The sequence below is a fragment of the Phocoena phocoena genome, chromosome 2, assembly GCF_963924675.1.
Source record: "Phocoena phocoena chromosome 2, mPhoPho1.1, whole genome shotgun sequence".
NCBI lineage: Eukaryota > Metazoa > Chordata > Mammalia > Artiodactyla > Phocoenidae > Phocoena > Phocoena phocoena.
In genome coordinates this window covers 61,287,833-61,310,520 of record NC_089220.1, presented here as the reverse complement: position 1 = coordinate 61,310,520, position 22,688 = coordinate 61,287,833, and the positions used below count along the sequence as shown (strand labels likewise).

General features: G+C 38.5%; 1 protein-coding gene across 2 annotated transcripts in view; it reads right to left on the bottom strand.

The window, feature by feature from the left end:
- The window catches only part of SLC25A21 (solute carrier family 25 member 21), a 520,681-nt gene extending 514,151 nt beyond the window's left edge, over window positions 1–6,530 (bottom strand). Inside the window, exon 1 of one of the 2 annotated variants that reach the window (XM_065872078.1) lies at window positions 6,072–6,530. In XM_065872078.1, coding sequence (XP_065728150.1) covers window positions 6,072–6,141 — 70 coding nt within the window. In that variant the 5' untranslated portion in view covers window positions 6,142–6,530. The remainder of the gene's footprint in view (window positions 1–6,071) is intronic. The other variant, XM_065872079.1, reaches the window with a different exon arrangement.
- Between the last annotated feature and the right edge of the window lie 16,158 nt (window positions 6,531–22,688).

The following is a 22,688-nucleotide window of genomic DNA, read 5'->3' as shown; positions in this document are numbered from 1 at the left end:
AAGGGGAATTTTTCCTCCCTAATTACCTAGATGATGGGTTCCAGCCTCCCTTTGATGTGTCATAAAGGCTCACCTGTTTCACAACAACCTGCTATTTATTATCAAACAAATGCAGTTTCCCAAATCCTGAATTTCCAAAGGTGCCATTTATCTAAATCACGTGCGTGTCCCCTTTGCACGCATTCTGAAAAAGAATTTTCCTTGGGCCTCCCTGGTGGCGCAGTGGTTGAGAGTCCGCCTGCCCCCCCCCACCCCCCCTCCGGGAAGATCCCACATGCCGCGGAGTGGCTGGGCCCGTGAGCCATGGCCGCTGGGCCTGCGCGTCCGGAGCCTGTGCTCCGCAGCGGGAGAGGCCGCAACAGTGAAAGACCCGCGTACCGCAAAAAAAAAAAAAAAAATTATCCTATACCTTTTTAGTGACCTTTTTAGGTTGAAAGCCTTGGACTCTCTCCCATCAATATAATGTACATTTTACATGTACTCTCAATAGTTAATCTCCCAGCAGCCTATCCATTAATCCCAGGTTTTCCTCCTCCAGAAAGTCACTTCACTTTCTCATTTGATCCCTTGAAGATGATTAATGAGATAAACTATACAAAGTAATTGAACTGCGTTTAGTGCAAAACTGGAAAACTTATTTTCAGGATACTTTGACTAAACAATTTGACTAAGACATCTCCAGCCAGATGGACAAAATAAAAACAGTGATTGAAGATGTGGTAGGGTGTTTGCCTACAAGATAACGGGGGATTAGGATGGGGCTGGAGAGGAAGAAACAACGGCCTGGAAATTTTGGGAAATAAATCAGTGTCCTGCCAGCATGGTGATCATGTATAAGACAGATGGAAAAGAAATGCCCTAAGAAGAATTCTGAGTGGAACTTGCAGACGTCAAGGAATATGAGTGCAAGATTTTGGAAGGCAGGAGGAGGAGGGTCCTAGTGATGCCACTGTGGAGAAAATTCAGCGTGGACAGGGCCTGGGTGTGCCCTCGGGAGGGAGCCTGACAGGTCTGGGCAAAAGCAGGGTCTCTCAGGGGGTCAAGGGGACTTCGTCAGAGACCCAGGGAGATTTCCGAAGTTGAGTGCCAGAGCCCTATGAGAACTTGGGGAGAATACCCATTTGCGCAGGCCTAAGAGGCTCCTACACGACATGGGAAATAAGAACCCCATGAGCTTTGGAAACACATGGAAGAGCCCAAATTGGTCATTAGGGAGAATGGGAGGGTCTGAGGTGGAGCCATGCTCCTGGCTAAAGGAAGAGATGTGCATAAAAGGGAAACCTCTGAGAGCCAGAGCCAGAGCCCCACTGAGAGCAGACAACAGAATGATGTGGGACCTGGGGGATGCTAAGGCCCAGGGACCTTGGGAGCTCTAGCAAGCTTGGGGGAATTCTGTCAGTGTTGCTGTCAGGTTTGCTGCCAATCCATTTAGTGTCTTTTCAAGAAGTAGAAAAAGGTTTCCCTTCTCCCCAAGGTGGACTCATCTCTGCTCTAGGATACATAGATTATGAATCAGCGCATGGACTAGATTTCAGCTCCCACTTGCTCAAGTGGCCAGAGCCCTTTTTCAGTCCACAATCTGCCCAACTATACATAGAGGTGCTAAATGGATTGAGAATTTCCTTCTCACTAAATGCAAACCTTGTGCCCACACATAGAATTATTTGGAGAGAGCAAGATACTATTATGCAAAAAGACCGTAAGGATTGTATTTGTAGATAAAAGTTGTTTGAAGGGATGTAAACTAATAAAAGATAGAGAGATGGTAAAGGATAGTAGACTTGATCTCTCCAACTTCTAAAAATATCTGCCAATGGGAATAATATTTTCCTAGTCCCTCTTGTAGCCTGTTCCTATAGAAATGATTGCATGCTTGTGCAACCACAGGCAAGTTCATTAGACCCTCTGGGTATCAGTTTCTTCATCCTGGAGGTGTGGTGAGGATTTAAAATGTTGATACATGTAAAGCTTAGAACTGGGTATGGAACTTAGTACTTACTCCATAAATGTTAGTTATTTTTATTACTTGTATCATTCAGTGTTAATGAGAATGTTAAAGCTGGTGTGTCTGTAGAGGTGATCTGGGAGCATTTATGCAGAAAATGGTTTTCAAGTCAGGCCTTGAAAATGGGCATGGTTTCAAAAGGTAGAGAAAATTAGGGGAAGACAGTCTAGGCATTGGGAATAAAGGTGGAAAGGCACAGGCAACATTCGAGTGTAGTGAGCAGATCTATTGAGCAGCAACCGAATGGAATGTATGGCAGAGGACAGGAAAATAAGTCTGAAAGCTAAATTGAGGGCATGCAATTAAGGAGTACAGAATTCATTCTTCTCTCTCTGGTCAGCAATGAAAGCCAAGAAAGATTTAACTTGCAACCTTCTGCAATCTGGCTCCCACTCTATGGAATCTCTTTTCTCAAAGGTCTTCTAATTCAGTGCTTCTAAAACTTGAAAGTACAAACCAGTGACTTGGGGACCTTCCTAAAATGCAGGTTCTGATGTGGAAAGTCTGGAGTAAGCTTAGCCTGAGATCCTATATTCTTAACAAGCTTCCAGGCGCTACCATGCCCCTCCCTGCTGCTCATCCATGGACCAACTTTGAGTACTAATCCAATGGCCTCTTCTCCATCTCAACCTTACCCCCTCTGCAGTATTAGGCCTTGTTGATCTTCCTGATGCTCTCATCATTGGCTTCTACTTACTCACCTGAATTTTATGCTATTACTTGAAGCTAAGAATGCAGACTAGGAGCCTGCTCTATAAAACTCCAGTACATATTGTCTTCTCTTGAGCACAGCTTTCATCATATAAAACAAAGCTGCCATTGATAACAATATCTATATATAATAGCTATAGCTACAAACTCAAGGCCAGTCTTTAGATGTGTATTGTCCAAGCAACTATCCGTGCATCATTTGGTCTCTTAAATGCAAATATTACAAACCACCTTTTAACAAAAGACACATGTATATCACTATAAAAGACACCAACTGCCCATCTCATGAAGTGTTTAAGCTTCTTTGGAAAATAATCTCCCCCGAGATCCTCACCCCTCCCTGTGGGCACTGGCTACAACTGATTGGTGCAGAGGTGGGCCCCTGACCAATACTGGGTTATTTTGAGTCCTTCCTCAGCATTTTACACTGACTGAAAAATAAGCAAGTTAGTCTCTTGTTTTCTTTACAGAAGTCAAGAGCATGTAAGCTCAGGAGCTATTAGGGACAACATTCTGACACATGAACTGAAGAGCAGAAAACAGCAGTCATCTGTGAGAAAGAAAACTGATGAAGATACCAGGAAGGAACAGGGAAATGTCTCCAAAGCTTGGCACCCTGGCATCCTTGCTCATCTCCACAGAGACCATGTAGGCAAGGCTTGACCACAGTCTGACCTGAGTCTTAGCAGAATGCCCTGCGATTTCTTCTAACATAAGGGAAGATAAACAGCCTGGTAAGGAGCTGTTGGGAAGCTGTTTCTCCCGTTATCCTGTGGAAGACTGACACAAGGCCATTTCTCATCCATCTCCCTAGTTTCAGTTCAGCACAAGACTTTCCACCTCATTCCCACTTAGGGTAAAGCTGCAGACTTCAGCATAAGTCTATAAAACTCCTCAACAACAGAGTGACCCATCACTCTTACCATCTGTTATCTGGCTTCTTCAGTTCTGTGTTGTCTACAGAACAAGAGGCACAGGGAACTGACACCACAATGACGTGCTTTTGCTGTCTGTGTAAGTAATTAACTGTCTGAATCCATTTGGTCATGTTTGCTCCTCACTGGGCAAATCTATGGAAGTATGACAAGCTATCCTAATGGCTATAGAAGTATTACTTGGGACCCAGTTATTAGCCACCACCTTGCTGCCTTGGAAATGCTTAACCATTTGGCCAAGGGAAGAAGTAAGAAATGGCAAGAGTTCACTTCCTGAGATCCCCTCAGTGCTCCGGCTCCTGATTATAGTCAGTTCTCAGGAATGCATTTCAGACTTTGAATTCCATGAGATACCCTAGTATTTCTCCAGTAAACCTCTCCAGCTTCTTTTTTTTTTTTACCCTTAAGAAAGCTAGAATGTATTTTTTACTACTTTTTATTGGAGTATAGTTGCTTTACAATGTTGTGTTAGCTTCTGCTGTACAGTCATAGAAAGTATTTCTAACCTTTACCATCGAAAGGTCATATAATACATACACACACTGGTGTTGCATTTGATGACAATATCAGTAATCAGAACTTCAGCATTAGCAATTCAAGTGTATTTTGTTTTTATTAAAATTCTTCCTCTCGTATACTAATTTATTTTTGGCCCTTGACGTAGTATATGTAACATGATTAGCCTGCCTTATAAAAGCCCAATAAATATAAAGTTTTATGAAAATGTTATTGGCCAACTGGGGAAAAAAATGACTCTTTTTCACTATGATGAAAGTATAAATTACTCTCATCATTTATCAATTGTAACTTCATAGTACTAAATATGTAAGTCAACTATGCTATGTTTAATTTATCTTATAAATGTACTGATTTTCATTCATATTAGTTACAATTGTAAGAACATGATGGAAAAACACATTATATTTATGCCAAATATGTATCATCCAACAAAACAGTGTAAGTAGGATTAGAGTTTGATCTACTTTTAACATCCCTTGAGTTTAGCTGTGTCTAATACCCAGAATGATCATCCAAGCCAATATACAGATACTTATGAATCACTAGTCATAGGTTAGGATGTTCATCAATTAGCTTCATTTCCCCACTGGGCCAGCTGAGTTTTATTTGATCAGGGTCATGGACTCTGAATCAAGCCAAGTCAGGGACAGCTGGCAGAGTCTTGGACATTGTGGAAATTTGACCAAAACGGTGTATAAATTGGTGCAAATTCATCATCACTACTGGGAAACAACTAAAAAAGTAGAAAGTGGGGTCACTGACATCATAACAACAAATAGACATAGCACAATTACATATAAGAAATGAATGCCTTGATTGCCGTATTAATGAGATGTCATCTTTAGCAAAGTGTAGAGATTGTTAAGTGATATACCTGGCTGCTTGTGGTACTCCTAGATGCAAGGAGTTTATGACATGATGATAACTAGTCATAATTTGTCCAAATTTGTTTGAGAATAAAATTTACTAGTCAAACATTAGACATCTAGTCATCTTAATATGATTTACTAGTGTTACCATAATAATTTATTAAGAGAATAGTTACATTTATAAAAATGTTTTATGGTGATGAGTGAATTATAGTAATTATTTTATATATTCATAATGAAAAATGCATCACAGTATGTAAGATTAAATTTTCAATCAACTCATAATTTATATTTTAAAATATCTTTAAAATACGTTCACATAACATAAAATCCCATGGGTAACTTTCTCTAGCCACTTAGTCATTATTTCCATGATTAGTTATAACAGATTTCTTCCTAAAGGTTTTTTTCCCCCACAGCATAACTCTCCATAAATTAATGTGAACCTATCATATCAAAGGTGTTTACATGTGCTAATATAATTCATTTAATTTTAATATGCTTACTAAGGCACGAATAGCTGCAAGCAAGCTAGCATTGCATGCAATAAGAAAACCTGTGGAGTCCTGAGGTAACATACTTTAACGAGGGAGGTAGGAATTACATAAGATCTGAGTTAGCCGGGGAAAGAAGAGGCTACAACTGATAGCACAAGTAAGTCTGCTAAGTCTGACGCCAACTGGATCATTTCAAATAAAATAGCCAGCCAGGCAAAAAGGCCTCCTCCAAGTCGCAGGCCTTGGGGCTGCCTGCCTTGCTTTACAGGCTAGGAACACAGAAGGTGGGGGAACCCGAGAGTGGCCAGCGCGGGCGCCGTGGCGACTTGACCTGGGACACCCGACACCCGCCGCCCGCCGCCCGCTCCCGGCCTCCTTTGCTCGCGCGCTCCGCGGGCTCGGGCTCGGCAGGCTCTGCCCCGGGAGCGCGGAAGGCAGAGGAAAATGGCAAAACTTCGGTGGGGAGACTTGTCTGAGAAACGTTTTCGGAACACGCAAAGGGAAAAACGACTAGCCCCCGGCGGGGCGGCCTTACCAGCGGAACCACCGGCCAGGATCTGCCGAGAAGCCTCGTTCACGAAGCCGACAGCGGGCTTGGCCGACATCTTCGCAAGCCAGACTACCACTGCTTGGGCTGAGATGCGTGGGCGAGCTCGCCAGCCTGAATGCCGGCCTGCAGAGTCTCTCCTGAGCGAGAGTGCCGGGGCTGGGTTAGTCCTTGGGCCGAGGGGCTCCCTGTGGGGCGGCAATCCGGCGACTGCTCGGAGGCGGCGGGCGGTTTGGGCCACAGACTCAACGCGTGATCTCCGGCGGGTCGGGACCTGCTTGTTGCGCTGCTTCAGGTGCTCCTTCTCGACCCGCTTTGCTCCCTGGGCTCCGGGAAGGACCCTGAGGGAGAAAAGACCCGCGGATGGAATTGGGTTGGTCGACCGCCGCAGGTCGGTTTGGTCTCCTAGATTGGCGCCCACGGGTTTCCCTATCAGGAGCCTTCTGCAGAGTTTATCCAGCTGGCCGCTCTGCCTCTGATAACGCAAGTAAAAAAGTGATCCTGGCCTATAACTCCAGCGGCAGGGCCCAGGCGACCCTTGCCCTCTGGAAAGCCAGAGCACAGTGCAGTTCTAAAGAAGGGACAGGTGAATAAATTCCTTGGAGTTAGCTGTCCCGAAATTGTGGGCTATAGCAACTAAGTCAAAATAAATCCAATTTACAGGTATCTTACAATTGAGCTACTGTATATAGTACTTTTCTAAGAAATGGTTTTGGCTTAAGGCAATATATCTCATACCTCATCAACTTGAGTTTTATTTACTGAAAGACCAAAAAAAGGAAGGCCTTATTACAAATAAGTCTATCTATTCCCCACGTCCGTGGGCATCAGTGTAATGTGTGCGTTTGTAAGAAAAGTAAATTCATGTTCCAGCCCTGACCTACTGAATCATAATCTCTGGATATAGGGCTCAGAAACCTGTGTTTTAATAAGTTCTCCAGTGGTTGTTATGAATGTTAAAGTTTGCGAACCACTGACCCAAATAATCAAGGAACATTAAGTAACTACTAATATATTCTCTGTAAAACGTTTACTTATTCATACTAGCCCTTTAGGATAGTTAGCAAAACAAAAATATTAGTTTATACTATTTTTAAACCACAAGTTGCAAAAACTCTGTAGGAGGGACACAAGGTTCTCAAATTTTAGAAAAATACCTGCCACACCCCTAACAGGCAGGAAATGATAGGAGTAAAAGGGAGAATGAGACGCTTTGGAACCCTTATTGTCATATTTCTTAAACACGGTATTTAATACTAAACATATTCAGTGTGAACCATATAAAATTGCCATTTTTGAAGGCCATTGAATATCAGCGATATGTAATAAGGTTCAACTTAATATATGTGATTTCCAATTAAATGTACAAAATACAATAATTGGTTTTATACTTTGTTTTAATTTCTTAGGCTGAGCTATAAAAAGCTGGCAATGATAATCTGACTGGCAAAATTATTTAAAGTGAGGAATTGGAGAGACTTGCTACTTATGTGATCAGGTACGCAAAAACAAATTTTCTCATATTTGATTAAAATTACTAAGTTTGAAATGTTTACCAAGAAATAGTTTCAAGAAATTTTTGCTATTTAGATATAGTAAAAGCTTTTGAGCTATGTTTCAGTCTTTTACTAATTAAATATGAGGTCTTGAGTACAATATAAAATCACTTATTCATTCAAAAAATACTAGAACCTATTATATACTAAGCACTAAAATCAGAATTTCAGAGCTCATAGAAAATGTTTCCCTAATTTTCCACCGAAGAAACTAAGTTTCCCAAGATCACACCATAAGTTAATGGTATAGCCAGTATTCCCTCTTCTAATAGCCGTGAGATTATAGATTTAAATATTAACCACAGGCCAAATTACATTTGGTCACACTGAAACCTAAAATAATTAAATGCTACCAAAATTAATTTCATTTACTCATATGTAAGTAGAGAATTTTTTAAAGTTAAAGAAATTTGTTGGATTATTAAATACTATTAAACCCCAAGGCACACACTGAACCAAATTCTACATTCATTCATTGAGAGTTTACTGAGCGTCAGCATTATGAGCTGGCAAAGTAACAGTTAAAATCCCCCCTTGGAGCATATAATCTAATGGAAGAGATCATACCATGTTGCAACGTCCGTAAATTTTTGCCTTCCCCAGATTATTTCAGGAAATACAATAATACTCCCAGGTCAAGATTTAAAGACAGCCTTTTGACATCATCCATTATTTCCATGAATATCTTGTTTTTCCATAAATATCTTAATCTCTGAATTTTTTTTTTTTTTTTTTTTTGGTACGCGGGCCTCTCACTGTTGTGGCCTCTCCCGTTGCAGAGCACAGTCTCCGGACGTGCAGGCTCAGTGGCCATGGCTCACGGGCCCAGCCGCTCCACGGCATGTGGGATCCTCCCGGACCGGGGCACGAACCTGTGTCCCCTGCATCGGCAGGCGGACTCTCAACCTCTGAGCCACCAGGGAAGCCCCCAATCTCTGAATATCTTAACCTGAGGAGGTGGGTGCAAGTTTGTGGTCTCACTAAGACCTCAATCTCTCAGGATCCCTACAGATTCAGTCAGAAGTCTCTCCCAGACATCTTTCCAAATATGCTGTTAGAAAATTGCTACCTCTTTTTAACCTCTCTGTACTAGAACAGATTTCTTTGAGTTAAAAAAAGCAAGGCCTGATATTACAGATAGTCTAGTCCTACATCTCCAGATTAGCTGAGGAGATAGGACCTAGGTATTCTGGAGCTTGGGAGCCAGCCATTGTCAATCCACAGTCAACAAGTACACACTGTGCTAAGAGCTCTGATTATGGGGCATAGCTCTTATCTGTAGCCAAATTTGCCCATGGCCAGTATTGGAATGCTGGGAGATTTAGCACTGGGAGAAGTAAAATTTACTTGAGCTACTAGTTCAGATTCCTTAGACACAATCTATCACATTACTCTTTCTATTATTATTTTACATAATGCTGTAATGTCCTGATATTAGAGCAAAACTGCTAAAGTATCAAGCTTATATTTTTTAATTATTGATTTACTGTATTTAGCTGATCTTGGTTGAGAACTCCATAATTAAATTATTGATTTATCAGTTTGCAAAGTGACTAGAAACTAAACCTTTGGGGACCTTAAAATACTTACTGAACTTAAGTATCTGATGACAATTTCTTTAATGTCTTTTTGGAATAAAGTTTTTGTATTGGGCCACTGGATCAGCTACTGTTCAAGACCAAAATAATAGTGACTTAAACAAGATAGAACTTTATTTCCCCCTCATGTAATGACACAATTGTAAGCCACAAATAAAGCTCGGGCCAGCAGAGAGGAAGGAAGGTAAGAAGGGTAAAGAAAGCCCTGGAAATTACATAAATCTCATTGGTTAGAACTTGGCCACTAGGGCTAAACCTAGGTACAAGGGAGGTGGGAAAGGTAGTATTTTGCCGGGTGACAATGTGTCCATAAAAAATATATATACCATTATGGAAAAAGGGAAAAACATTGGGAAACAACTAGCAGTGTCAACCACGGTTTGGGAAAAGGCTTAGGAACAAAGAGCTGTACTTTAAAATTATAGTATTTGCTCATTTTGAAAGATTTTGTTTTCCTCAAGTCTAAAGTTTATCTTCATCAGTTTCTAACTAGAAAATGCTATATAATCCCATGGTACTCAATGTACTATAACTGGGAGTCACATTTTAAAATACCATTCCCTGAAAGATACATAGCCATTGTAGGCTAGAGACTCTCTTCTTTAGATGTCAAAACACACTCTCTAGGGCTTCCCTGGTGGTGCAGTGGTTAAGAATCTGCCTGCCAATGCAGGGGACATGGGTTTGAGCCCTGGTCCAGGAAGATCCCACATGCTGCAGAGCAACTAAGCCCGTGCACCACAACTACTAAGCCTGTGCTCTAGAGCCTGCAAGCCACAACTACTGAGCCCACATGCCACAACTACTGAAGCCCACGTGCCTAGAGCCCATGCTTCACAACAAGAGAAGCCACCACAATGAGAAGCCCGCACACCGCATCGAAGAGGGGCCCCCACTCGCCACAACTAGAGAAAGCCCGCATGCAGCAACGAAGACGCAACACAGCCAAAAATAAATAAATAATTTTTAAAAAAAAAAGATTAGTCACTAAAACATTTTTAAAAAAACGCTATCTGTATACACACAGACACACAAATGCAGAATTTAGCATACATGGAGCCCATCCATGGAATACGGTGGGAAGTTGGGAAGAGTTGCCTGTGGATACCAGATTAAGAAATCTTGACCAATAGAAGAGATTATAACTCTTGAACTATTCAAAAGACCTATTATTCTAGAATATTCTTATGCAGAAATATTAGAAGTATTAAAGAAATGCTGTTTGCAAATGAAAGACTCTTATGTGCTTTAAAATCTGCGGGTCTGAGTATCACTGCTCTAAGCTCTCAGTGATTTATAACTTACAGATACCAAGGCATCATATCATTTAGGACAGATCTTAGGTTCTTATGCATTAGATTATCCTATCACCTAACAGAGCACTTCTAAGTTCCAAGGGACTTTAAATGGGCAGTATGGACAAAATAATTACTTGGGAAGCTTTTTTCAATATATTACTGTGATATAAGAACAACACTTAGAGGCCATTTATATTACAGAGTTCTGTTATTTGAGATGTAACTGTGAATCTAGGAGTTAAGGCCTCTGAGCTGTCAACATGCAGAAATCCATGCACTTTCCTCCTAGGAGCTTCCCAGGTTCACTTGGAACTAATTTTAGACCCAATTCTAAAAAGGTTGATAGGGTGGATATCTAATATCTTGGTTCACAGCAGATTAGAAAAACCAAACTAAGAGAATAGGGCAGGGACCTTCCTGGTGGCAAAGTGGTTAAGACTCTGCGCTCCCAATAAGGGGGCCCAGGTTCGATCCCCAGTCAGGGAGTTAGATCCCACATGCATGCCACAACTAAGGAGCCAGTGAGCCGCAACTAAGGAGCCCATCTGCCGCAACTAAGGAGCACACCTGCCACAACTAAGAAGCACGCCTGCCACAACCAAGACCCGGTGCAACCAAATAAAATAAATATTTTAAAAGGAGAATAGGGCAGAGGGAAATCAGACAGATTATAGAAAAATGAAGAGCAATCTGCAAACTTCAGGCCATATTCAGCCTGCCTTGCAAATTGTAATAACTACAATATTCATGTAATGCTTACTTATGCAAGGCACTGGGCTAAGAATTTCATTACCCATTATCTCATTCATAATATCATAGAGATATTCTTATTCTCATCTTACAAATGAGGAAATTCTGGCACAGAGGTTAAGTAATTTTTGCCTGAAGTCACACTGAATACTTGAGATATTATTTGAACCTAAGTATATATAATTTAGGAGGCCTATTTCTGAATCACTAGCTATATTGTTTTTATGGTCTAATCTTTATTTCAGCTTTTCTACCCATACAGAAAAGATGTACAATTATTCATAGTAAATAGCTTGTGGTAAAGTCAAAGGACTTTCATAAACAATTACTTGATAATATGTATCAGGAACTTTATACATCTGAAGTTAGAAAAATACTAACTTCAGTGCCATAAATTTTATTATGTGTAAATAGTGTGAATTTTCTATTTATCAAGTCAGGGTTTCTAGACAACAGCACCATTGACATTGTGGGCCAGATAATTCTTTGTTATAGGAGGGTGTCCTGTTTAATGCAGGATATTTAGCAGCATCCCTAGTCTCTACCCACTAGCTGCCAGTAGCAACTCCTTCCCCATTTGTGACAACCAAAAATGTCTCCAGACATAGCCAGATGTCCCCTGCGGGGCAAAAATGCCCTTAGTTGAGAATCACTGGTTTAAGTAAAAGAACTAATATAATAGTGAAGCCTATTTTAACTTTTGACAATCATGGAATGACAGATCTGGAAGAGACTTTAATCGATTTCTTATTTGACAGTTAAGGAGATTGAGATGTGAAGAGATTGAGGGCCTTGGCTAAATTACCAAACTATTTAGGGGAAGAGTTGGGTGGGAAAGCCTGACATTTCCTGACTTCAGAACTGATAATCTAGGCATTGATGTCTGGGATATTTCCCATAAATTGAATTGAATATTGTGGTTACAGTAGCCAGAGTGATCCTTTTAAAGCATGTTTCAGATATTAGTCACCTGTTCTAAACCATCCAGTGGTTTCCTGTCATCCTTAGAATAGAATCCAATGTCTTAGCCATAGCCCAAAAGATCCTATGTAATTTGGCTTAGGGCTACCTCCTCAGACTCTTTTCCTAATCCTTTTCTCTTTCACCCTGCTCTTGTCACACTGATTTTGGGGGGCATTCCTTTGAACATTCCCAAGCATGCTCCCCCTCTTTGCATTTTGCTTTTCCTTATGCCAGGAAGGTTCTTTTCCTAGACATTCCCATGACTTGCTTCTTCACTTCTTGCAGGCCATCAACACAAATATTACTTTGACAGGCAGGCTTTACCTGTGTAAAATTGTACTTCTCCTTAATCTTTTCACACTTTATCTAGCCTGATTTATTTTTCTTCATTACAATTTTCAACACCTAGATATATTCTGTATTTTTTGTTTATTCTTAGTCTTTTCCTCCTTCTGAATGTAAAGTCCATGAAAAAGTGACTGTAATACTGCCTGGCACATAGTAGGCATGTAATAAATATTAATTCAGTGTATGAATCATAGTCATGCCAGAAGAACACCTCATACACTTTAAGTAATCACTCCTCATTCACCCCTTTCCCAGCTTCTGGCAACCACTGATATACTTTCTGTCTCTATGGATTGGCCTATTCTGAATGTTTCATATAAAAGTTTCATATAAAAATCATACAATATGTAAACATTCATGTCTGACTTCTTTCACTTAGCACCATATTTTAGAAATGCATCCAAGTTGTAGGATGTATCAGTACTCTATTCCTTTTTATGACTGAATAATATTCCATTGTATGTTGCTTATTTTGTTTATCCATTCATTTGTTGATAGACATTTGGATTGTTTCCACCTTTAGGCTCTTATGAATAATGCTGCTATAAACATTTGTGTACAAGTCTCATTTCTCTTAGGTATATACATAGGAGTGGAATTACTGGAACTACCAACTGTCTTCCACAGTGGCTTTACCATTTTACACTTCCATAGCAATTTACAAAGTTTCCTGTGCCTCTGCATTCCTCCTCAAACTTGTTATTTTCCATTTAAAAGAAAATTATAGCCATCACTGTTGGTTTGAGGATGTGAAGTGGTATCACATTGTGGCTTTGATTTGCATTTCCTCAATGACCAATGAAGTTAGCCATCTTTTTCATGTGCTTGTTGGCCATTTGTATATCTTCTTTGGAAAAATGCCTATTAAAGCCCATTCATTGCTCATTTTTTAACTGGGTTGTTTGTCTTTTTGCTATTGAGCTGTAAGAGTTCTTTGTACATTCTGGATATTAAACTCTATCAGATATATGATTTGCAAATGTTTCTTCCATTCTTTATTTTCTTGATAATGTCCTTTGATGCACAAGTTTTTAATTTTCATGAAATCCAAAAGCTGAATAGTCTATTCTTTTCCCACTGAATGGCCCTGGGACTCTTGTCAAAGATCAATTGGCCACAGATACTTGAGTTTCTTTCTGGGCTCTCTCGTTGATCAATATGTCTATCCTTATGCCTGTACCTCACTATTTTGTTTAATATAGCTTTGAAAACTTTGTAATCAGAACATGTAAGTTTTCCAGCTTTTCTTTTTCAATATTGTCTTGACTATTTGGGGGCCCTTGCAATTCCGTATGAACTTGAGGATCAGCTTGTTGATTTATGCAAGAAAGGCCACTGGAATTTTGATAGGGATTGGACTGAAGCTGCAGGTCACTTTGCACAGTAGTACCATCTTAACAATATTAACAATATTAAGTCTTCTAATCTATGAATATGGACTGCCTTTCCATTTAATTATCTTTAATTTCTTTCAACTTGCTTTGTAGTTTTTAGTACACTTCCTTGGTTAAATTTATTACTAGGTATTTTATTACTTTGGATGGTGTAGTAAGTGAATTTTTTAAAATTTCCTTTTGGATAATTCATTGCTGGTATATGGAAACACAACTGATTTTTGTATATTGATCTTGTAACCTGTAACTCTGCTGAATTCATGTATTAATTTTTTTGTGGATTCTTTGTGATTTTTTCCTACATAGAATCATTTCCTTTGCAAATAGGGATAGTTTTACTTTTCTTCCAGTTTGGAGGCCTTTTATTTCTTTCTTGAATAATTGCTCTCTCTAGGACTTCCAGTACAATGCTGAATAGCAGTGATGAAATTAGGTGTTCTTGTCTTGTTCCTGACATTAAACATGATGTTACCTGTGGATCTTTCATAAATGCTTTTTATCATATTAAGGAAGTTTCCTTCTATTCCTATTTTGCTCAGTGTTTTAACATGAAAGGAGGTTGAATTTTGTCAAATGCTTTTTCTACATCTATTGAGATAATCAGGTAGGTATTTTTCCTTTGTTACATTAATATGATGTACTACATGGATTGATTCTATTATGTCAAAACACCTTTTTATTCCTCAAAAGTGAGATAAATCTCACTTGTTCATGGAGTGTAATCCTTTTAATGTGCTTTTGAATTTGGTTTGCTAGTATATTTGCATTGTAAGGGATATTGGTCTGTAGTTTTCTTGTGGTATCTTTTTCTAGCTTTGGTAGCAGGGAAATGCTCGTCTCATAGAATGTATTAGGAAGTATTTCCTCCTGTTTTTTGAAAAAGTTTGAGGAGAATCAATGTTAATTCTTTAAATGTTTGGTAGAATTCATCTGTGAAGCCATCTGGTCTTGAACTTGTTTTTATTGGAATGGTTTTAATTACTGATTCAATCTCTTTACTTGTAGGTCTGTTGAGATTTTCTATTCTAGAGTAAGTTTGGGTAGTGTGTATTTTGAGGAATGTCTCCATTTCATCTAAATTATTTAATTTGTTGGCACACAACTGTACATAATATTCTCTTATAATTCTTTCAACTGCTGTAAGGCCAGTAGTAATGTCCCCACTTTCAGTTCTCATTTTAGTAACATCTTCTCTCTTTTTTCTTAGTCAATATAGCTAAAGTTTTGAAAATTTTAAAACATTTTTGAAGAACCAACTTTTGGTTTAGCTAATTTTATTTTTCCCCTATTCTCTATTTCATTCATCTCAGCTGTAATCTTATTTCTTTCCTTCTGCTGGTTGTTTTCTCCATTTTGTAATTCCTTAAAGTGTAAAAGTTAATCTATTGATTTGAGATGTCTTCTTTTTTAATATAGTCATCTACAGCTATGAATTTCTCTCTGAGCACTGCTTTTGTTGCATCCCATAACCTTGGTATGTTGTGTTTTCATTTTCATGTTTCTCAAGTTATTGATATGGGTTGAATTGTGTCCTCTAAAAAAGATGAGTTGAAGTTCTAATCCCCAGTACCTCAGAATATGACCTATTTGGAAATAGGGTATTTACAGAGTAATCAAATTAAAATGAGGTCATTCGGGTGACCCTAGTCCAATATGATGTATCCTTATAAAAAGGGGAAATTTAGACACAGGCGGACATGCACAGAGGGAAGACTATGTGAAGAGACATGGAAAATGCCACTTAATTACAGCTGTCTGTAGTATGTTTTGAATTCAGGAAGTGTGAGGCCTCCACTTTGTTCTTCTTTCTCAAGATTGCTTCAGCTATTCAGAGGGTTTTGTGGCTCCATATGAATTTTAAGATTTTTTTCTACTTCTGTACAAAATGCCATTGAGATTCTGATAGGGATTGCACTGAATCTGTAGATCACTTTGGGTAGTATGGACATTTTAAAAATATTGTCTTCCAATTTACAAGCATGAATGTCTTTCCATTTATTTGTACCTTCTTTGATTTCTTTTAAAAATGTTTTATAGTTTTCAGTGTACAAGTCTTTCACTTCCTTACCTAAGTTTATTGCTAATTATTTTATTCTTTTTCATGCTATAGTAAGTGCAATCATTTTCTTAATTTCCTTTTCAGGTTGGTCATTGTTAGTGTATAGAAACATAACTGATTTCTGTGCATTGATTTTTATATCCTAAAACCTTGCTGAAATTGTTTATTAGCTGTAGTAACTTCATTGTGGAACCTTTAGGATTTTCAAAGTATAAAATAATATCATCTGCAAAGAGCGCTAATTTTACTTCTTTATTTCCAATTTGGATGTCTTTTATTAGTTTTTCTTGCCTGATTGATCTGACTAGGAATCCCTGTTTTATGTTGAATAGTAATGGTGAGAGTGGGCATCCTTGCCTTGTTCCTGATATTAGGGGAAAAGCTTTCAGACTTTCACCACTGAGCATGATGTTTGTTATAGGCTTTTTATTATGTTGAGATAGCTTCCTTCTATTCTTAGTTTTGTTGAGTCTTTTTTTTTTTTAAATACTAATTAATTAATTTTGGCTGTGCTGGGTCTTAGTTGTGGCATGCGGGATCTTCGTTACAGCATGTGGGATCTTTAGTTGAGGCATGTGGACTTCTTAGTGGCAGCACGCAGGCTTCTTTTTTGGGGCATGTGGGCTTCTTAGTTGCGGCATGCAGACTCTTAGTTGTGGCATGCATGTGGGATCTAGTTCCCTGACCAGAGATCAAACCTGGGCCCCCTGCATTGGGAGCATGGAGTTTTACCCTCTGGAACACGAGGAAAGTCCCTGTTTCATGAAAGAGTGTTGAGTTCTGTCAAATTCTTTCTGTTTCAATTGAGATGGTTATGTGGTTTTTGTCCTTTGTTTTGTTAATGTAGTATATTATATTGATTGATTTCTGTATGTTGAAAAATCCTTGCATTCCAGGTAAAAATACCACTTGGTGATGGTAGATAATCATTTTAATGTGCTGTTGGATTCAATTTGGGAGTATTCTGTTGAGGATTTTTTCATCATTGTTCATCAGGGATGTTGGTCTGTAGTTTTCTCTTTTTGTGTCTTTGTCTGGTTTTGGTATCAAAGTATGCTGGCCTCATAGGATGAGTTTGAAAGTGTGCTTTCCTCTTCAATTCTTTGGAAGTCTGAGGAGGATTGGTGTTAATTCTTAAATGTTTAGTAGAATTCGCCAGTGAAGCCATCTGGTCCAGAACTTTTCTTTGTTGGGAGGTTTTTGATTACTGCTTCAATCTTCTTACTAGTTATAGGTCTGTTCAGATTTTTTTATTTCTTCATAATTCAATCTGGGTAAGTTGTGTGTTTCTAGGAATTTGTCAACTTCTTCTAGGTTATACATTTTGTTGGCAAATAATCGTTTCTGGTTGTCTCTTGTGGTCCTTTTAAATTCTGTGACATCAATGATAATGTCTCCTATTTCATTTCTAATTTAATTATGAGTCTTTTTTTTCTTAGCCTACATAAGGGCTTATCAATTTTGTTGACCTTTAAAAAAATCAACTTTGGCTTTGTTGATTTTTTAAATTGTTTTTCTATTCTATTTTATTTATCTCTGCCCTAATCTTTATTATTTCTGCCCTTCTTTCAATTTTGGGTTTCCTTTGGTCTCCTTTTCCTAGTTCCTTGAGGTCTAAAGTTAGGTTGTTGACTTGAGATCTTTTTTTTTTGATGTAAGCATTTACTACTATAAACCTCCCAATTAGTATTCCTTTTGCTTCATCCTCTAGTTTTGGTATGTTGTAGTTTTATTTTCATTTGTCTACAGATAGTTGCTAAATTCTCTTGTGATTTCTTCTTTGACCTATTGGTTATTTAATAGTGAGTTATTTAATTTCCATATATTTGTGGACTTTTCTGTTTTCCTTGTTGTTGATTTCTAGTTTCATTTCACTGTGATTGGAGAAGGTACTTTATATTATTTCAAACTTCTTAAATTTGTTAAGACTTGTTTTCTGGCCTAACATATGTTGGTAATGTTCCATGTGTGCTTAAGAATGTGTATTCTGCTATTGCTGGGTGTAGTGTTGTTTATATGTCTGTTAGGTTGAACTGGTCTATAGTGTTGTTCAAGTTTTCTGTTTCCTTATTTGATCTTCTGTTTTGCTGTTCTACCTCTAATTGCAAGTTGGGTATTAAAGTCTCCTATTATTATATTGTAATCTATTTCTCCCTTCACTTCTGTCAACGTTTGCTTCATATATTTAGAAATTCTAATGTTAGGTGCATGTATATTTATAAATTGTAACATCTTGCTGGTGAATTGACACTTTTATCATTATATAATGTCCATCTTTGTCTCTTGTGACAATTTCTATCTTAAAGTCTATTTTACCTGGGACTTCCCTGGTGGCACAGTGGTTAAGAATCTGCCTGCCAATGCAGGGGACATGGGTTCAAGCCCTGGTCCCGGAAGGTCCCACATGCCATGGAGCAACTAAGCCCATGTGCAACAACTACTGAGCCTGCGCTCTAAAGCCCGCGAGCCACAACTACTGAAGCCCGTGTGCCTAGAGCCCGTGCTCTACAACAAGAGAAGCCACCGCAATGAGAAGCCCACACACCACAATAAAGAGTAGCCCCTGCTTGCCACAACTAGAGAAAGCCCATGTGCAGCACGAAGACCCAACACAGCCAAAAATTTTATAAATAAAAATAAAAATAAATAAAAAGTCTACTTTATCTGATTCAAGTATGGCCATTCCTGCTCTCTGCAAGTTCTGATTGTATGGAATATCTTTTTTCTTCCTTTCACTTTTAACCTGTGTTTCCTTAGATCTAAAGGGAGTCTCTTGTAGGCAACACATAGTTGATCTTGTTTCCTCATCCATTTAGCCAATGTACATATTTGAATTGGGGAGTTTAATACATTTACATTTAAAGTAATTACTAATAGGGAAGGACTTCCTATTGTCGTTTCCTTTTTTTTTTTTAAAGATTTAATTTAATTTTTATTTTTATGGCTGCATTGGGTCTTTGTTGCTTCATGCGGGCTTTCTCTAGTTGTGGTGAGTGGGGGCTACTCTTCCTTGTGGTGCGCGGGCTTCTCATTACAGTGGCTTCTCTTGTTGTGGAGTACGGGCTCTAGGCACGTGGGCTTCAGTAGTTGCAACACATGGGCTCAGTAGTTGTGGCTCATGGGCTCTAGAGAGCAGGCTACGTAGTTGTGACGCATGGGCTTAGTTGCTTCACAGCATGGGGGATCTTTCTGGACCCATGTCCCCTGCATTGGCAGGTGGATTCTTATCCACTGTGCCACCAGGGAAGTTCCACCATTTTCTTAATTGCTTTCTGTATGTCTTGTGGTTTTTTTCCTATCCCTTTGTTTATTCTTGTCATTTTTAAATGTCTCATTGATTTTTTTTATAGTGACATGTTTTGATTCCCTTCTCCTTCCCCATTATGCATATTCTATGTATTTTCCTTGTGGTTACCATTGCAATTACCTATAACATCTTAAAGTTGTAACAATCTACTTTAACCTGATAAAAAATTAATTTCCATTGCATATAAAAACTATTCCTTTACATCTCTGTCCCACCCTTTATGTTGACACACACAAAAGAAGATGACTTCTTTTTATGTTGCATATCCATTAACACAGATCTGTAATTACTTCTCAAGCTTTCATGTTTTAAATTCTATACCACATTTAAAAGTGATTGATGCATCTACATTACAATACTGTAGGATTCTATATTTGTCTATAAATTTACCTTTACCAGGGAGTTTTATATTTTCATACGGTTTTGTGTTGCTTATCATTCTTTCACTTCAACTTGAATGGTTTCCGTCAGCATTTCTTGTAGGGCAGGACTAGTGGTGATGAACTCCTTTAGATTTTATCTGGGAAAGTCTTTTTCTCCTCTGTTATTCAAAGACATTTTTGCAGAATATAGTATTCTTGATTGGCAGGTTTTTTTTTTTCCTTCAGCACTTTGAATTCATCATTCCACTCCCTTCTAGCCTGAAAAGTTTCAGCTTATAAATCTGCTTATAATCTAATAGAAGCTCTTTTGTACAGGACAAGTTGTTTTTCTCTTGCCATTTTCAAGATTCACTCTTTGTCTCTGATTTTTGATAATTTGATTATAATGTATCTCAGTGAAGGTCTTTACATTTATCTAGTTGGAGTTTTTGAGCCTCCTGAATTTGTATGTGCATTTCTCTCAGATTTGGTGAGTCTGCAGTCATTATTTCTTCAAATAGGCTCTCTGTCCTTTTTATTCTCCTTCTGGGACTCTCATTATGCTTATGTTATTCTACATGATGGTGTCCCACAAGTCCCTTAGCCTCTCTTCATTTCTCTTCATTCTTTTTTCTTCTTGTTCCTCTGCCTAAGTGATTTTGAAAGTCCTGTATTCGATTTCACTGATTCTTTCTCTCTCTGGTGAAGAAATCAGTTTCATAATTTGTGTCCTCTCCATAGTTTCTACCTCTTTGTTAATGTTCTCATTTGTTAATGTATTGCTTTCCTGACTTCATCAGTTATTGATCTGTGCTCTCTTTTAATTCACTGAGCATCCATATGATGGTTATTCTGAATTCTTTGGTAACTCATATATCTCCATTTCTTTAGGGTAGGTATCAAATTTAATTTATTTCTTTCAATGGGTCATGTTTCCCTGTTTCTTTATATGGCTTGTCATCCTCTGTTGGGACTTTAGCATTTGAAAAATCAGCCACCTCTCCAGTTTTTGTGGTCTGGTTTCATACAGGGAGGACTTTCTACAATCAATCCAGCTAGAGATCCTGGAGACCTCTTAAAGCCTTATCTGGAGATGTGACCACTTTGGGCTTGTGCATGTAATCTAATAATTGAAGAGGTTTGCCAGTTTCTACTCAGGATCTCCCTCTGGCATCTGTCTGCAATACTGTGGCCTCTGTGGTGCAGTAGTAAGCTGTAGTACTGGACTTCCACCTAGCTTCTGTCTATAGTATGGTGGACTCTGGGGCACATTGATTGCTTTTGTTCTCATCAGCCCCAAACTGGCCACCCATTCCTGTCAATACTTAGATTCAGGCAAGATAGAAACCAGTCACTCAGGCACTTTCTAGAAAATTTAGATCACTGGACATGTGTTCTACTCCTTTCTCTCCTCAGTGAGAAGATGGGAGTTGAGGGTTTCCTCCCAATCATGTTATATTGGGGGTGGAACACTTGCAAGTGAGTGCCACAAGATTTCCCACTAGGCATTGATGCAGTTGGTTTCACACTAACCTTGGATGCAGGACCCACTTTACTGGTTTCTGGATTTCTCACGAAGACAATTGGCCCATGTATTATTGTTAAGTTTGTGTTTCCATGGGAGAAGGAGGGTATGGAGTTGCATATTCTGCCATCTTCTTAATGTCATTCTTGATTTGAATCCCTTTAAATGAATTTGTATTTATGATATAGATTATGGTCTGTCTTGGAATATTTTATGCAGACCTGAAAAGAAAGTGTATCCTGCTGTTAACAGGTGTTCTATAAATGTCAGTTAGATAAGTTGGTTAATAGAGTTGTGGTTGATAGTGTTTTTCAAGTCTTATATATACTTACTGATTTTCTGTCTGCTTGTTCTATCAATTTTTGAGAGATGAGTGTGAAATCTGACTATAATTTTATATTAATTGTGAATTTCTCTCTGTGGTGCTAGCACATTTTGCTTTATGTATTTTAAAGTTCTGTTATTAGGTACATAAGAAAGGGAATGGTGGAAGATAAATAGATACTGAGATCAGGAGAGGATTAAGCTCAGAACTGCAAATTAAAACAAGATACCCTTTACAATAAAAATCTATCTATCTATCTATCTATCTATCTAACTAATCTTATAGTTTCTGTTTCTCTAGAGAACCCTAATACACATTACATTCTCAGCTACTTGTGTGCATAGTTTTTATTCATTATTTCATTTCCACAACTGATTGGTGGTGGCTGGCACATTGTGGGAGGCTGATGATATTTGTGAACTTGATGGTATTCATGATCTGACATTCTTTTGCTCTCTGTAATGAAAAAGAGGTTCATTTTCTTTACCCTCTCATACTTATCCAACTTATAGGAGGGATAAGGACATAGACAACATCTTTGATAATTAGCTTGAGAAGAGAAGCTCTAATTAGTGCCTTTCATTCCTTGTAGACTGGCAACTGTTAGCATATAGAGAATGAAAAATGTACATGTGAGTGATGGTGGTGGTGGAAGGCGGTTGAGAAAAAATTAGCTCTTTTGGTATGAAAAGTTCAGGAAAAGAACATTAAGGAGTAGCCTCAGGTAAGTTGGAGGAAGGACTAAGGAGAAAAGGCATAATGTTTGCACTCACTGAATAAAAACAATGGAAGAAAAAACATGTTACTAAAAGGAAAGAAAACATGGATTTTCTCCTTACCCTGGAGACTTCTGGCATCCAGATAATGAGTTTTAAAAAACTAGGGTTAATGAACCTTTACCTCCCCCAAAAAATGGTATATGCATGTTCTCTAAATTTAACCTATAAATTCATTATTTGACTTTTCTCAGTGTTGTGGTCACTATCCCCCCTTATTTCTTGTTATTCCCTAGCTAGAAAAAGCAACTTTCCCTCCTTTCTTTTACATAAATTTGAGTTGGCCTTAAACCTTTTCACAAATCATTTTTTCTGATTAGGGTACCCTTGCCATCTATTCTGAC